Source organism: Molothrus ater, chromosome 2, assembly GCF_012460135.2.
Source record: "Molothrus ater isolate BHLD 08-10-18 breed brown headed cowbird chromosome 2, BPBGC_Mater_1.1, whole genome shotgun sequence".
NCBI lineage: Eukaryota > Metazoa > Chordata > Aves > Passeriformes > Icteridae > Molothrus > Molothrus ater.
Genome location: NC_050479.2, coordinates 73,891,228 through 73,907,892, shown reverse-complemented (window position 1 = coordinate 73,907,892; position 16,665 = coordinate 73,891,228). Strand labels below are relative to the sequence as shown.

The 16,665-nt window shown below is 39.6% G+C and overlaps 1 protein-coding gene across 1 annotated transcript; it reads right to left on the bottom strand.

Moving 5' to 3' along the window:
• Positions 1 to 3,205: 3,205 nt before the first annotated feature.
• Positions 3,206 to 16,415, bottom strand: POGLUT3 (protein O-glucosyltransferase 3). Its single transcript, XM_036391259.2, is given in 9 exon segments — positions 3,206 to 4,920; positions 5,747 to 5,851; positions 6,881 to 7,075; positions 8,051 to 8,247; positions 9,577 to 9,793; positions 10,573 to 10,859; positions 11,237 to 11,434; positions 16,197 to 16,337; positions 16,340 to 16,415. Coding segments are annotated over 9 exon segments (1,542 nt in total). The 3' UTR covers positions 3,206 to 4,794.
• Between the last annotated feature and the right edge of the window lie 250 nt (positions 16,416 to 16,665).

Genomic DNA, 16,665 nt, shown 5'->3' with positions numbered 1-16,665 from the left:
GAGAGGGGAATATGTCATGCTCATTCACCAGTGGCCTACAGAGTATGCTGGCATTTAAACATATAGCTTAAAAATACATTAATACATTGGCTGCTTAAAATCAATTACTTTGATGGTTCATAACTGTATTCACAATATTTTACAATTGTCTCATACCTGTAAAGTATAAATGCAGCTTGTTGAAAGAGGTCTTGCACTTTCAGTCCAGGCCTGTAATGCCAAATCAATGTATCTCACTTCTGTCAAATCTTCTGTGTACTGCATGACTAGGATATATTGTGATAATGTATATTAGTAAGGTAAATTATTATATTATACATACTAATATTATAAAAGTAAAATTAATATTAATATGTAACTTCATAGCCTTACAAGCCAACACAAAAATTTGTGCAAAACTTTGTATTAGCAAGGGAGACATAACCACAAATAGTGTCAAAAGTGTCAGCACAGAAAAGCTACGTCACCTCTTGGAGACACTCGAGAGCTGGGTTCATCCTCCTGCTATGTGACTAGATAAATGCTTGTTGTGTGACTAAAAAGCAGTTCTTAGAATAATGAACATCTGGAGGTCACACAGACCAAGCTTCATCTCCTTGGGGATAGCAGTTTAGGATTCTTTTCCCTTATCTAACTGGAATTTCCCATGATGCAGCTAGTGTCTGTTAGGATTTCTGCTGTGTCCCTCTGAGAAGTCTTTTCTCTCTAAGGCTGACCTAACCCTGCTCACTCAGCTTGTCCTCATACCCTTTATCACCCTGGTGGTCCATGCTGGGTGTCAATGTATTTCTTGTACAGGGGAGTCCAAAACTGAATACAGGACTCCAGCTGCAGCCTCACAACTGCCAAGCACACCTGCCTTGACCTGATGGCCACACTGCTGCCAGTATACCTCCTGCTTATCACTGCTCACATGATGGGACTCAAGGGATGTGCTACAGATGTTTAAAACTACTTCAAACAAACATGCAAATCATCCTTTTCCCCTTATTCTCACAGCAAAACCCAAAATTAGTGCCATAACTGTCTGCAGTATAGATTTTCCTATTAACAACTCAAACAGAAGCATTGTACTCAAAACTCAAGCATTAGTACTCATATAGCTCATTAAAATCCTATAAAACTTCTCACAGACAAGAAGATTCTCACCGTTAAATCCTGTGAACTTAAAGAATATTAATATAAAATCTTGCACTTCATCACCACCCTTACAGAAAAAAATTTTTGCAAAACTACAGTGCTAAAGGAGCTGATAATATCATAGGTTTATATAATGCTTCTTTTCCTTATTATAGTTTCTTTGCAAGCTTCTCAGACGTGCTCCAACAGGTGATGTATGTTTTCCCTGTCAGCTCTCCTCCCTAACTAAATAATTTACTTTGTAATGTAATAAATGTTGGGTGTATGCTTCCCAGCATGGATGTTTGAATCTAACATTCCATCAGACAAGCTTTGATTATAGGGTTTTTAAAATTATGAATCTACAAGGTGGGCCTGGCACAATTCAGTCACGAAACCAGCACACTGGTGATCTTGAGGTAAATATAAAATAATACAGTCTAAAGTATACATGAAACTGTATCTCCTTTATGTATAACAGATCAGGATTTACTCAAGACAAAATTGAGGTTGGGTATTTCCGAATGTGGGTGCCTAAATATATTAGGACATACATAAGACATAAAACCAGTGTTCATTATATGAAGGTTCACTGTTAAGGTTGAAGAAATCTGAAAATAAAGAATCTTAGGTAAAGACTCTGCCTTCCCAACATTACTGGATGTTAAACCCCTCCTCTGCAGATGCCTGTGCTTGAAAACATTGGCCCTGGGACTATACATTATTATAAACTATATACTATTTCAAACAAACAAACCTGCCTCTGTCATCACTGGTAAATCCCTGACAAAAGCAGGACAGATTTTATTCTCTATTTAAAAACTGAAATTACTAGAGCAAAATTTAGTACTGTGGTATGGTAGCAGTTTTCCAAAATTACCACCAACAAGAGATTTCTATACCTTTGGACAGTCACTGTTCAAGAACTACCACAGAATAATACAAAGTCCAGTCTAAGTATGCCACTTAAAAATTCTATTTAATGTATGTATTACACTTCACATGCAAAACCAGGTTTTACTCAGTATTTAGCATTTCCTGTAACACACCAGGGTGATGGGTATCATCCTCTCAGCAAACTCACATAGATCTGACATATTTTCTGGCCTGGTGGGGCACTTGTTACGACTTGTTCTTCATTAAAATTTAAATTGCATATAGTAGCACCAATGGAAAGAAGAGAGGCTTTGCCTTACCTTCTTTTACCTTTGGAAGAGCTATAGCTGTAAACTGAACCAGATTCTCTCAAATTACTATGGACTTGTAGTAAAAGTTCCCATCTCTACTATCTTTTAACTACAGCAAGAAGATCAGTACAGTCATATTTTTCAGGATATTTCTTGCTGTGAGCTATAAAAGCAACTGTAAGGCACTCTGTTGACAAACTAGTCTTCAAAGTGATACTTGTTACAAAAGAAAGGACTTTTTTTGGCAGAGAAGAATTAAGAACAGTTTCTTCCTGTTTTTATGAGGGAAGAAAGGAAGGATAAAATATCTACATTTATTTGTAATTAAAATTTTATCTGATTCTTCTTTCAGTTTGAAAGACTTCTGTTTCAAGCTAGGCAAGTTTTCCTACATAGGTATTTCCAAAGAACCATGAAGTATGTGTCATGACTCCCCCTATTCTCTCTCATTTTAAAAAATACAAATTAATAATTTTAAAATATTTTAAATAAATAATTAATTTTAAAAAATACAAATTTTGGACTCTTGATTTGAAATATGTGGAACACTTTGTTTTTCAACCATCTTTTATGCTCACTTGCCTTTGCTGAGCGCATCACCTCCATAAACACTGGTGAATATAAAAAGCACGTGGCATAACGGGTAATTTCCCAAAATAAGATCATGTAATACAGTAAAAAATGACTGTGCACATGGAACAAAAGGAGAGCACATACTCAGTCCTGAGTGTCAGCTTCAGCAACTGAACCCTGTTCCTGAACTTCGATGTAGAAAACTTTATGTCAGATGAGTCGAACACGTATTTATAGACTGAAGTTCCAGAACTGGTTTTCATGCTAAATAAAAATACAACCACTATAAATATGAGTGTCAGAAGCAGAACAAAGAGGATTATGGGTAGAGCAACATGATACAGGTTTATTTCTTAACTGGCATAATGTAATAAATGACTGATGGACAGTTGCACTGACCTCTTAGAAAGACAAAGTTCTTTCCATATTTAGCATACTGCCTTTCTTCCTGTCTAATGCAGAAATTTAATGCAATTTGCAGTGTAGAACCAAGAATGAAGCCTGCATGATGTGTAGTGCACCAAATCAATCAGACAACTCTACTGTCTTGCAGACATCTCCATTCTTTTTAGTGTAGGGAGAATTCAGTATCCATTAAAGCTTTTATTTGCCTGTAGTGAGTCAGAAGCTGCTCAGGCAGGCTGCACTAGCCAAGATGGAAACGCAGAAATGGGTGCTTGTGGGCACTGGTCTTGGTATTGATGTCTCCTTCCAGGACTATTTATGCATTTTGAAGTAGACAAACTTGGACAAAAATCAACAGAGGCATTTGGAGTTGCATCCAGGACTAGGATTCCTCTTCTGCCCCATCCAAAGGCAGACTTTATCACAAAGGTATGACCAGATCCTTCTGCCCTTGTGAATTTTGCATTGCTAGCTTCATGGCTGCACATGAACTTCAGCAGAAGGCCTGAAAACCTCTTCCACCCTCTGGAAAAAATGGCCTTGAATTAAACCAAGGAGACAACCAGCTTCCCAGTTGCTTTACATGGACTCTAACTCCTAGACTATTACAAAAGAATTAAACCGAGTTGGTCTAAAACTCTGCTAAATCTAAAGCAAATTTCAGATTTCACGTAGTCCAGAATACTGTGGATGGTATTGCTGAACTAAGATACCAGTGTTTCCCATGGCATGAAATTCCCAAGTCCTTTTGTGGAACTGTGACTACATTTACAGACAGTCACAGGAAGGGAACATGTTTTCAGAGTGGTGACTTGGCACCCAAGGCACTGTGACAGCTAGAGAGTCTGTTTTAAAGCAATATTTAATTCTGGTGATTCATAGCCATAATGCTTATAAACGTATTTTTCTAATCTCTCCCCCTGCTCTCCATTTTCCTCTAAAGTTGATGAGTGTTATATCATGTTGTCTGTTACCTGTCATAAACCACAAAATAATCTGAAAGCATGACCAGATCCGATATCTGTAAATCTCAAATATTCAGTTTCTTTGTCTAGTTCGAAAGTTGTTTTGCATACAAGAAACAATCTAACACTGAGGTAAACTTTATGAAGAAATCATAACACTGTTTCAATGTATCACAAATGCTCCTTTAGAATAACTTGCACTGACTCATGGCAAGATCTTTTGCGGTGATTAGTTCCTCACAAAACTTCGGTAATAGGTCCCATCTGGAACATGAGCAGCTCTGTGCTCTGCTTCCTGATGATGCAGTACATCAAACAAATCTCCCAGACACTCCCCACTGCAGGCTCACTGTCTGTCTGGTGGTGGTCATGGAGCCAAAACTGTGAGAACCAACATTGCAGATCAGAATGAGCAGGAAAAATGGTATGAAAATACAAGAAGAATACATAACTAAGAATGCCTGCTACTGCATAAGAGTCTTAGATTTCACAGCTTAATTCCTATTCCTGCATTTTAAGTGGGTAATTTTCTCCATCCAGTACAGTTATAGATCTTCCCTTAAAGGCTTTTTCCTGTGGCAGCTGCACACTGAGTCCCTGTCATCAGGCTGAGGTACAAGCTCCATTCCATCCCGTATTTCAGGTTTGCTGGCTTGGCGTTCGGCATATTTCTGAAATATGTAAACAACATTTAAGAATGCTATAAGCACCAACATATAATTCAAGAAGCAGAATTTTCCTCCTCCCTTCCACTCAGAAGCCTACCTTTATCCAGGCTCCTTATGCCATTGTTCACAGCCTCTGCACAAGGTGTCTTTGTAACACACCTACTAATGGGCTACATTGCCTCTGAAAACCTCCTGTCATGTTTCTGCCTATTATTATGGTAACTTGGATATTGTCATCATCTGTGCCTAACCACTTTACACAGATAATGCATAAAAATGTCATTTTTGTACACTGAACAGTTCCATCTTTTGTGTTAACCTGTGGCTGGTGAAGTTGACATCTAACTGCACAGCACTACAGGAAAAAGATACTTTCAGAGAGGAGAAACTTTGTTCACTAGAGATTTGCATTTTCTAAGGAAGAAATGACTACTGGGTCTGCTTCATCCCCTACACTCTACTAGTCATACTTCTGGAACTTCTTTTCCATATATTCATTGTTTTGTAGTACAGTAGCTCAGAAGTATGAAGGGAAAAGGAAGAAAAGTGGATATACAGATTATCTCCTACAGAGATCTACTGGAAACCAAATACCAAGTGACAATGAAAACAGGGCTGACTGGGGATGGGGGCAAAAAAAAAATTCCTGATTCTGTAAAATAACCATGATGTCAGGTAGATTCTTTTATTAAGAAGCAGGGCTTAGCAAAGCTCTTCACACTGATCTATGAATAATATGTCTGCTAGTGATTTAAGTAAGGACTGAAAATGAAATTTGTAGCATCAGTAGCAGCTGGGGGGAGAGTAATAAAGTATCTATTGTACTCACCTGGAGCACTTTATAATAGTAGCAGTAAAACCTGTGAGGCTGAAGTAATTCTCTCGCCATTAGTTGTCCTTGTTTAGCAATTTTTCTAGCTTCCTCATCATTTTCCTGGAAAATTCAGATGAAACAAATGAATAACAGAGCAACTCAAAGCCTGACTAGCATTAGAAGTTTTATTAAATGGGCTATTCAAATCTGCAAAATTAACTGCAATTACTGGTAGATTGCAAAGGCATGAATAAAATTGCAGATTTGTTTAAAAATACTGGATTGCTTTTACTGTCACTACTGCTACCTTAGGGCTATCAATAACAACTTTCATGACTAACTGTACAATTTTGAAAATTCAATTGATTACCTCTCTACCATTTTGTCGAAGCCTCAAGTCTCTTCAAAATCAGTTCTGATATCTCCCAGACCTACTTAGTTTTACAGAGAACCAAAACCACAGCTCTTGTCCTCTCCAATGCAATGGAATTCAATGTCTTTTTAAAAATAAGTGCATGAATTCATGTACTTATTCTCAAGCTTTTTAGGTCTATGTTGCAAAGATTTTAGTACTCTCCTCTGATTCCTTAGGTAGAATTACAGTACTCTCAGAAAAGAAACTCTTCCTGTATTTTTTTATCGTTAACAGCACTTTGACTTAAAGCAGAAATGGTGTTTTCAATCACAGAATTGTATCTGTTTGCTTACAGGATCCCAGTCTCCCACTCTCAGCATGTTACAGAGAGCAGCAATTTTCTGTACATTCCAAACAGAACATGCAGTAACTTCTGCTCTAGTCAGGGCCTAGAAAAGCTATAGCATTAATTAAGTAGTATCTAGGAATCTGGTTGTTTCTTTCACAATTACCTTAGACAGTATGCTAAGGCTCTGACTCATGAACTCTTCTGCCCATACTTAAAATGAACACTTAAGTACTGCCCTAAATAGAGATGGTTATTTCAAATAAGGCCTTCCCATTTTATACTAACAACAAAATGTACTTCCTTTATTCCAGGCTCTCAATACAGTTCATGCAATATATATATATATATAGACACATATATGTGTGTGTGTGTGTAAATACAAAAAAAGATACTATTAAGATAAATTTGTTTATCACTTTAAACTTAAATCAATAATGGAACTTACCTTAGCCCATTTTATTTTGTCTAGCAAGTCCTCTAAGTTTCTCTTAACTGGAACATAATGTTTCCAAGGTTTTAATCCAATATAAAAGTGTTCATAGTACTGGGAATCTTGCTTCAACACCAGGCTGTCACCCAGCAAGAGGTATGGAAACCTGTAAGCTGCTACGGTGCCATCTACATTCACTTGGTATTTGTACTACAGTGTGAAGAGAGAGGAAAAAAGGTGAAATGTTTTGTACCAGAATGAGAACAATGACTGTACAAATTATTATTTTAACAGGCAAGAAGTAATCATGTTTATTCATTTTCATCTTCAAACTCATTTCAGTGTTAAGCATGTGTAGTTTCATGGTCTTCTGGATAATATAATGGAAAAAGGATTTGTTTTCAACATGAGGCTGACAGTCAAGAACCTTTGTGTCACATGATCTGCCTGATGGGTGTCCTTATTGAAGTGTCCTGGGATAGAGCAAGGGCTACAGCAGGGAAGGAAATAAAACTAATCTATACTTCAAACAGAGTAAATTTATTCTGACTTAATATTATTATATAAAACAACCTGAAACATATTATTATATAAAATAAGCTGAAACATAATACTAGAAATAACCATGAATGTCATGCTTTGGCAAATGTTCTTGGCTGTTACAGCATTTCTGAAATACTGAACTTCAGAACAGAATTTCAATTGCTATATATTATAATGACTTTATACAGGATTCTGTCCCCTTTATTTTTTTTATTTCTCTTGCAGTAGAATTCGTATGTTAAAGTACAACAAAAATACTCATCTATTTTTCTAATTTGTTACTATAAAGACTCTTTCAGATATCCATAGTGTACTTGAAACGGCTGTAAATTGTGTCTGTTGTTTTCATATTACCCCAAATCAAAGAAACCCTGATGGTGAGAAATCCAGTCTATTAAAACAAAAAAATAAGCCAAGATGTCTCTCTAAAGGTCTTTCTTGGCTTTCTCTACAAGTGTGTCACACTAGGAAATGGATTACAGGTGGTTTATCTACTCTGCATGGACCTGTGCTCCTACAGCAGCATAATTGTTTTGTTTACTGAAAAGAATTACCAAAAGTAAGCTTTGTCTTTTCAGCTGAAATTAATTATTTGAAATAATTAATTTCAAAATAAATCCGAAACTATAATTTGATTACTACCTTAAAGAAGTCAAAGAAGCCCATCAGCTGAGCCTTCCCCAGCTCTTTTTCTTTTTCTCTGAAGAAGAAATACCCAGTTATTCCAGCATCTAGTAGTTCTGGATTTTCCTTGGATAACTTGATAAGATGGAGACGTTCTTCTCGGCTGTCTCGACCTCTGAATAAAGCCCGCTCAGTTTTGTTTTCCCAGAAGGGTCCTATGAGCAGTGAGTGATAAGACAAAAGCAAACAGCAGTGAAATGTTTAGGATCCGTTCAAGGCAAATAAGGAATTTGCTTTGACAGTGGTATTACACTTGGAGACATGGTAGGACAAGCATGGTTTCCCATAACCACTTATTAATCACAGGGTTAAACTCCCAATTCTGGTTTGAATTTTGGGATGAGAAACTAGTACAAGGAAAATTGGAGAATTGCTTTTCCAGTCAACAATTTTGTATTTCAATAACTTCAACTATCTTGAAAGCTACCTAAGGGATTATAATAAAATACGTAAGGAAAATGCTAATAATTAAAGCAATTCTCCATCCATAAAGTCTGCCACAATAACCTAATTTCTTTAGTAAAATCCACTTCTGTTACCCAGCAGTTTAGGAGCTCATTGAAGAACCACTTAATGATGCCTTAAAAAAGAAAATAAATGGCTATGTTGTGTCCTCTAAATACTTAGCAAGAGTCTGAAAGATGTAATCTCTGCTTACTGCATTAACTATGCCCTTCCTCACCTTTCTGCTGAAAATTTCCCTTAAGGATCTAATAAATGCTGTAGTCTCTTACTGTCTCCTAATTGGAAAAGCAGCTGTACTAAATCAGTAAACACACAATGCCTCTAACTGATCATTTAGTTGAAATATTTAATTTAAAAACTAATAAAGAGGAACTGAGAACTAATTAAATAAAAAGAAGTAACTTTCCACTCCAGTTTTACTCCTTAGGTACTGCTTATGCCATTTGTTTGATCCCTAAGAATTCTTTAATTCCCTGAGGGGGAAGAAGACACCTGTCAGTAAAGCTGACTCCTCTTTCAAAGCCAGAAAAGCAATTCAAGAGATCTTACTTTTAGGTATTTCTTCATATAGACAATGTTTTCTAATTTGAGAGAGGCTGCAGCATAGTATCAGCTTACTTCTTTCAGGATTCAAATTAAGTTTTTGTAAATAGAACACTGGGCCACAAGACAGTCAGGAAAAGGGCTAGTGTTTGATTAGTGTTTGAGTCCTTTACTGAGGAAAAAGGCCTTTTAATTTCATTTAGTTTTCCTTTGCCAGGTCACAGTAGGCATCTTCTGGATACCTCTAATGTAAAATTCACATTTATTGCAAACTGGACTTCTTAAATTTTGGTTCTAAATTATACACCTGCTTAGTGGCAGTGTTGAGAAGTGTTTGCAATCTGTGAAGACTAAGCTGCTTGTACTCAGAGATGTCCCAGGGCACTTGTAACTGAAGACTTCAACACATTTGAATGCAACTTGCTTCTCTGATGGAAATCACAAATTTCTTTTTAAACCCTCAGTCTCTAACTGACCTGTATGTCCTTGAATGGAAAGGAGATCATTGGTGACGCCACGCAGGGTTTCCAGAGTTGAGTGGGTTACATCATATGTTGGCAGGATGATATCTCTGGAATCCACAGAGCCACACCAGGAGATGACAGGTACAGGCCCAGGTGTATCATTAACCTTCCTGTGCTCAACTGGCCAGTCTCCAACATTGAGATAAAACTCCACGTCAGGAAGACGAACCTAGATGTGTACCCAAGAAAGGATAATAACACAGAGAAGCTGTCTGTCACTCTTACATCTGTTCCTCAGTTCTCTCATGTCACGCACTCAGTGCACCTACTGGATAGTTCATAGATTTAGCTGGGCTTAATGCACGAATTCCAAGCTTTTTCCCTGCAAGGAAGTTTGAAAGGAACACCCAGAGGCCAGTAGACAGCTCCCAGTTGGGCCTTAGCCCTTGGAGCTTTCCAAGCATTTCCATTACTGCCAGGAGCAGCCCCCACACATTACTCCTAACACCCAGTGTTGTCTTGATGGAATGTCAAATCTTACTTTAGATTTTTTTTTATCTTTACTTTACATTTGAAGATACAACAACAATTGCAGTACTGCCATATTTAAATATGTTTAGCCTGGATAAGAGATGACTGAGAAGGGATCTTGTCAATGCTCACAAATGTCTTAAGGGCAGCTGTCAAGAGGATGGGGCCAGACTCTTTCCAATGGTGCTCAGCAACACGACAAGGGGGAGACAAGCATATACTTAAACACAGGAAGTGCCATCTGAATATGAGGGAAAACTTCCTTATTGTGAGGAAGATGGGGCCATGCAACAGACTGCCCAGACAGGCTGTGGATATTCAAAACCCACCCTGGAGATGATCTTGTGCAACCAGATCTGGGTGAACCTGCTTCAGCAGGGGAGTTGGACTAGATGTTCTCCAGAGGTCCCTTCCCACCCCAACCACTCTATGGTTCTGTGATATTGCCTTAATATGTGACATGATCCAAAGCGGTACCTTCCTGGCCAGTGACAGGAACATTTCATCGGAGAACATCTTGAAGTCTGTGTACTTCCCTAGGGAGCGCCGGTAGATGTGATTATCCAGGATAGTGTAATGGACAATAGCACCTCCTGTTTGGCTGAACTTGGCTGGGATTTCCTTGAGCATTCGCTGCAGGTCAATGGTGGGAAATGAAGTGAAGTCTTTTGTAATCTGAGGCTCTTGGGATGGACAGGACATCATGTCCTGCCAGACCTCAGGGTCTTCTACAGGACAGTCACAGTATTCATGATAAACTGGTTCTGTGGAAAACAAAGCACCCAGGGTCTGTATTCGTGATTCTACAGCACACATAATTTATACATTACAGTGGCTTGGCATTTTTATACCATGCTTTCTACAGTTTTCTTAGGAAATCATCCTTCCTATAACTTCTGGAATTTTGCAGTGTAACTGAAAAAACAGCAACATTCTTCTCTTTTCAGAAATACAAGACTTTGTGTTATCAGGGTGAAATTATTCTGCTAAATGAAAGTCCATTTCTGTGAACCTGCCAAGCACATGGGGGACTCAGAACTGTTTGAGCTGTCCACAGCTACCACAGCCCACATACTGCAGTTTGAAATATACCCTAATTCAGAACTTTGACACATTACATTATAACAAAAAATACCCTTACCTTTCAAAATATAAGGTGATTGAGCCACATGCTGATCACCATAAAGTATCTCAATTTTCAAGCCTTTTGTGACACTTCCATACATCCGATAACGCATAAGGAATGTACCATCATTTCTATCCAAAGGCCAAGGTGTGTAAATTCTGGTGACTTCTTTTGGAGAAAGTGCTTTAATTACCACTTTAAACTGTGTTCTTCCTGGCAAGAGGAAAATAAAACCAGACAAAATCACTTTAAGCTTTTAGAATTACATCTAGTAAATAAAGGTAAGGAGCAAACTCCACTGAATTAAGACCATGGAATTTAATTTATTTTTCAGTACAATTTTTTAATTATACCAAGTTGGCAAAACTAGTTTCCAGTGATGAAATATCACCCTACCAAATATTCTTAGTCATTGCACACCTCTAAATAGAAAACCTGCAGGTGTAGATAGAAAGTTAAATATTTGATTATAAGACAGAAGGAAAAGCTAACAGTATTTTGAAGCTAAGATTAGGTTTTATTCTAAGTTTTCAAATTAGTGCTCTGAGGACCAATAATTTCCTCTAGAGTAAGAAAGACAGGAAACCAAGTTAAAGTAACAGGAGAAAAGAATACTTGCCAGCTTGTGGAAAGGCAGTTGCAGCATGCAGGAGTCACATACAAATTGTTCAGCTTTGGGCTGCTGCTGACTGTCTTGCACATTTAAAGTCCCAGCTACTGAAAAGCAGTGATAAGAGAATGATAGTAGAGATGTTCCCTGGACATCTGTCTGACCTGTGCTTAAAGATCACCAGCATTTCATCATTAATGCACTAAGATATGGAATAATTTATGGACAATATGAGTATGCATAAACATAAATCTGTTATAGTCTTTAGTTCTATCAGAAGTGGTCATTGCCAACTTTATTAATTAAAAAAAAAAAAAGAGGGGGACAAATTATTCACGAAGTGTGACAGTCTAAGCATTGTGAACCAAACAAATACAATGAATGCTACCACCAAGTCACATACAGAAATAAATGAAACTGAAAAAATCCAGAAAAAATCAAGATCTAACTAAAATCTGAATATGTCCCAACAGCACTAAATGGTTGAGATGTCAAAGTTATATTTTGCATCCACAGAAAAATACACTGATGTGGTAAGTACCAGTCTTTTAATGATTAATCATGTCTTCCTTAGATCACTGGGTCTTGAAATTGGATTCAAGTCAAATACTGTGCAAGAATATTCAGATTAAATGACTCTCCCAAAGGAATGAATATCTCTGCCTCTAAAGGTCACTGCAAGTCACAAACTTGCTTCAAAGTAGCTGACTTCAACCAAGTACCCTCTCCCTATGACTATCACCTAGTATTACTTGGATGAAGAAGCATTCAAATCCAGAGTATGTCATGAGGTTCACATAGAAAACTGTTTCCTGTTGGTATCTCGTCTTTGTCTCCTTGTACCCATTTTATTAAACAGCATTTTTACTGGGTATAGTGATTTCCCACTGAAGAAAAGTAAGTTTTCAGCTGTCATAAAAATAAGTGAATATTGTGAAATCAAAAGTCAAATATTACTGAATTTTAGATCCTTGTCCTCACCTACAGGAAGTAACTAAGTGGGTCTTTTCCCCTGCTGGTTATGTACGTCCTGCCCGAGACATGAGGAGCCCTTGATCTGCCCAGAGGATATGTTAGGTTTAGTTGGTGGCACTTCAGACATAGGAATCATTTGATAAGGGAAGTGACTGATAACAAAGCTCTCTGGGAAAAAGCTAACTCCAGTGAAAGTGAAGGGGAAGAAAAATGAGACTGAGTATCTCATGTAAGTACAAATAATTCATTGGAGGAAACAGACTTCTTGTTTGTCATTTACAACATTGATTGTGTAATGGGGCCAAAGCCTCCATGGTATACTTAATCATGACATCTTTTTGCTGATTTTTATTTTTTATTTGGAGGAAGTTACCATGGTGCTTTCACTCATGTTTTTTTTTTTTTTGTTTCTCACAATCCAAAGGAATTATAAAAGAAAAATGTGTCCTTGTTGAATTTGCACCAGCAGTACTTCTCTGTTGCCCTGAAAACATGTCTGGGACAGCATTTTAAGTACAAAATAATTTCCCAGTACTAAAGAGAGACTAAAATATAGACACAGTCAAAATAGGATACTTTAAGAAATGCAGATAATGACACCTGCTTTACGCATTTTTTTTTCTTGCAGCTTGCAAAAGAGGTATGCCATGCCAACAAGTGGTAAAATGGAGGGAAAGAAGGAAAAGGTAAGAAGACACAAAAAAACCTAGTTACCCTATTTCTGACATGGATGCTGAAGAGAAATTAGAAGATCTGAAAAGAAGATTTTTTTTGATTCAACTGTTTTACTGGAATTGTTGCTGGTTACTTTCACAGATGGAAATCACAAAATTGACGGACTCACTAAAGGGACACACAAATGATTAGCCTGTACTTTCAGAGAGCTGCAAGAGCATATATCCAGTAACAAACAAATACAGGTCTTGTGTGTGAGCATCACAAAAGCCCAGGGATCAAAGACCCAAATGGAGGTCCTGCAGTGCCCAGGTAAGAAGGTGAGTGAACTGAAATGTACAACTCTGTTTGGCAGCACTGGAACGAGAGCTGGAAGAAGCATGCCCTGCTCTTTGAAAGCATTTGGCGAAACCTGCAAGAATACCTGGGAGGCCTTGAAAAATATTTATTAGCACAGTATCATCTAAACAACAGATAACCTGAACAGATGATCAAAGATCATCTGAACAACAGTTAACAGCTGATTTTATCATGGTCAATAGTATAAAAAGACATGGTTAGCTGTTGTTAAACCAAGGATAAAACCCAGCAGAAAAGAAGGATAAGGCTTATCCAAGTAGCCAAAGGAAAAAAATCTATGCAGTTTACACTAAAAGAAAGTTCTGTATTTTCAGCAGGGATTTTCTTAATCTTTGAAATAATTTTCCTAGGGAAAGAATGAATTCTGCATCATTCAACATCCTCCTACAAGGCAGGTCAAACAGTTACAGCCTCTGGGCTGAAATTCCAGTGTAATGTGCAAGGGTGCATATCAATTCTGGTGAACAGACTAGATTTTCAGAAAACAATTCTGGATTTAAAATCTACTTATTATGCTATACAAGTTTTATAATGGATCCCAGTAAGTCCTGACCCACTTGACCGAAATTCTAATGCACACAAAAAACAATTTAATAGATTTGGACACATTTCACAAATGTGATGCCTTAACTGTAGCTCTGCTGCTCTGATCACAGTGTTCCTGTTTTGCAATGGGGGTGATAATGTCAATTTTTTGCTATCTCAACAGGTATATTTTGAGATGTTTTTAGTTTATGTTGGAGAGTGGTGCCTGAATGTATATTGTTAATTGTAATTCTTAATGACATTTTACAGATTTGAACATTTTAAATCATTAGAGAACAGAAGTTTATACCCAGGGCCTCTACGAATACTTTAAACAGTGCTCATGCATTGAATATAATCAACCCTACCACTAATTTTTTTAAGGATCCTTGGCACCCTCCTAAACAGTTCTTGGCATGGGACAGCAGTTAGCACAGGCCAAGGCAGCAGCTCTTCTCTGCTGGCAGCACTCATGCTCTGTCTTTGACTGGAGGCCACAGCAGGTCATGGGATGAATGGAGATCACTCCAAGCCAGATGGCATTGGGACTTGGAAACTATCCTGGGACACTGAATTTATTAACATAAATACGAACACACACGAACACACTGCGATCAAAACTAGTTTCTCAGTACCCATGTCCTCCCAGTTTATCTTGGAGGACCTACACCAGCATGAGAATCCAACTGAACTTCACACCTTTTCACCTTTAGTGACCTCTTGTTTGAACCCAGGGCTCTCCCTGTGCAGCTGCTATCAGCCTCTACCCCACTGTCAGTGAGCGTGCAGCTGCTTTCTGGACTGCAATTACAAAACTGTGCTGACATCCAGCACCAAGCTGCAACAGCAGATGGAGATAGCCCAGACCTGAAATATCTGAAGTATCCACACTCCTGTCAGACTAAAGACATCCCCTGTAAAATATATGGCTACTCCTTAATTCTGCAAGCAGGAGCTTTCTAACTGACAAGACATGAAGTGGCCGTGCATACTTGGTAGCTGCCCTCTCAGTACCATCTCTGTGAACAGTAAATAATACACAGTAAATTAAATAGCTTCTACCCCATGTAAATTAGCAACACAAGATTTCCTCTGGGGCTATCTCAGGGTTATCTTCTATCTATGGAATCTGTGACACCAAAGTAATTTTTATTCCAAATTTAAACTATTAATATAGAGTGTGTGGAGTTGACTTGCAGCAGCAAACAGCTGACTGCCATCATACCACTGGCCTGCAAGAACCAGCCCAATTCCCACCCTCAGGAGAAGTGTCGTGGGATGGTTTGTACTTGTGCTGAGTAAACAAAAATGAAAATTACTCCTTAACGGAACAGCAGAAGGATAACAGAGCCCAGAGGGCTCTGCTGACTGAGACACAAATTTTAAGCAACTGGTGTGTGTGCAGCATTAAAAGTAATTACGTTACCACTTCCCAGCTGTGCACTGGGAATCTACGGCCACTAACTCCAGGAAGACAGGTTCTTTCTGAGCTTACGGTTTTTTGCAGTAAATTCCAAACTGTTTAGAGCAGACTACTGGTGAGAGCAGCGGAGGCACTGGGCAGCACCAGAAGAAAGGAGGGCTCGGACCATGTGCTCTCTTGCCATCCTGGCTGTCCCCGGCGCTGCGGGACCGGGCGCGGGGGGCAGCCCGGGCACAGCCACCGCACGTAACGGGGGAGGGAGGGAAGGAAGGAAGGAAGGAAGGAAGCAAGGAGGAGGGGAAGAGGGCAAGGGCTGGGCACCTCCAGCCAGGTTCTGCAGAGAAACCGCGGCCCGGGGTAGGGTCTCCATTCCTGCCCCTGCCCGCCCCGGAGCACACGAACGGTACCTGGCGGGGAGCGGGAGAAGTTCCGTCCGGCCGCGCTGACCGCCTGGATGTAGAAGTACCGCACGGGCACGGTGAGCCCCGCTTCCAGCCCGGGGCCCCACGCCAGGCTGCGCTCGGCGCTGACGGGGTCCACGGGGTCCACGACTCCGCCGGTTGCAGCAGCGGCCCCGCGGCGCCCAGCAGCAGCAGCAGCAGCGGCAGCAGCCCGCAACCCCCCATGGCCCCGCCGGCCCCCACCGCGCCCGCTCGGAGGGGTCCGGGGCCTCCTCGGGCCCTGCGCGGCGCCCGCCCGCTCCCCGCCCCGCGGGGCGGCCCGACGGCGCCGGGGCCGGGCAGAGCCTGAGGGAGGCGAGCAGAGGGCCGGGCTTTCCCCGGGCGGCTGATTCCGCCTTTCCCGGTTCTCCTCCTCCTCCGGGCTGTCCCGCGATGTCCCCAGGGAGGTCGGGGGGTAAGAGCCCAGCCCAGCCCA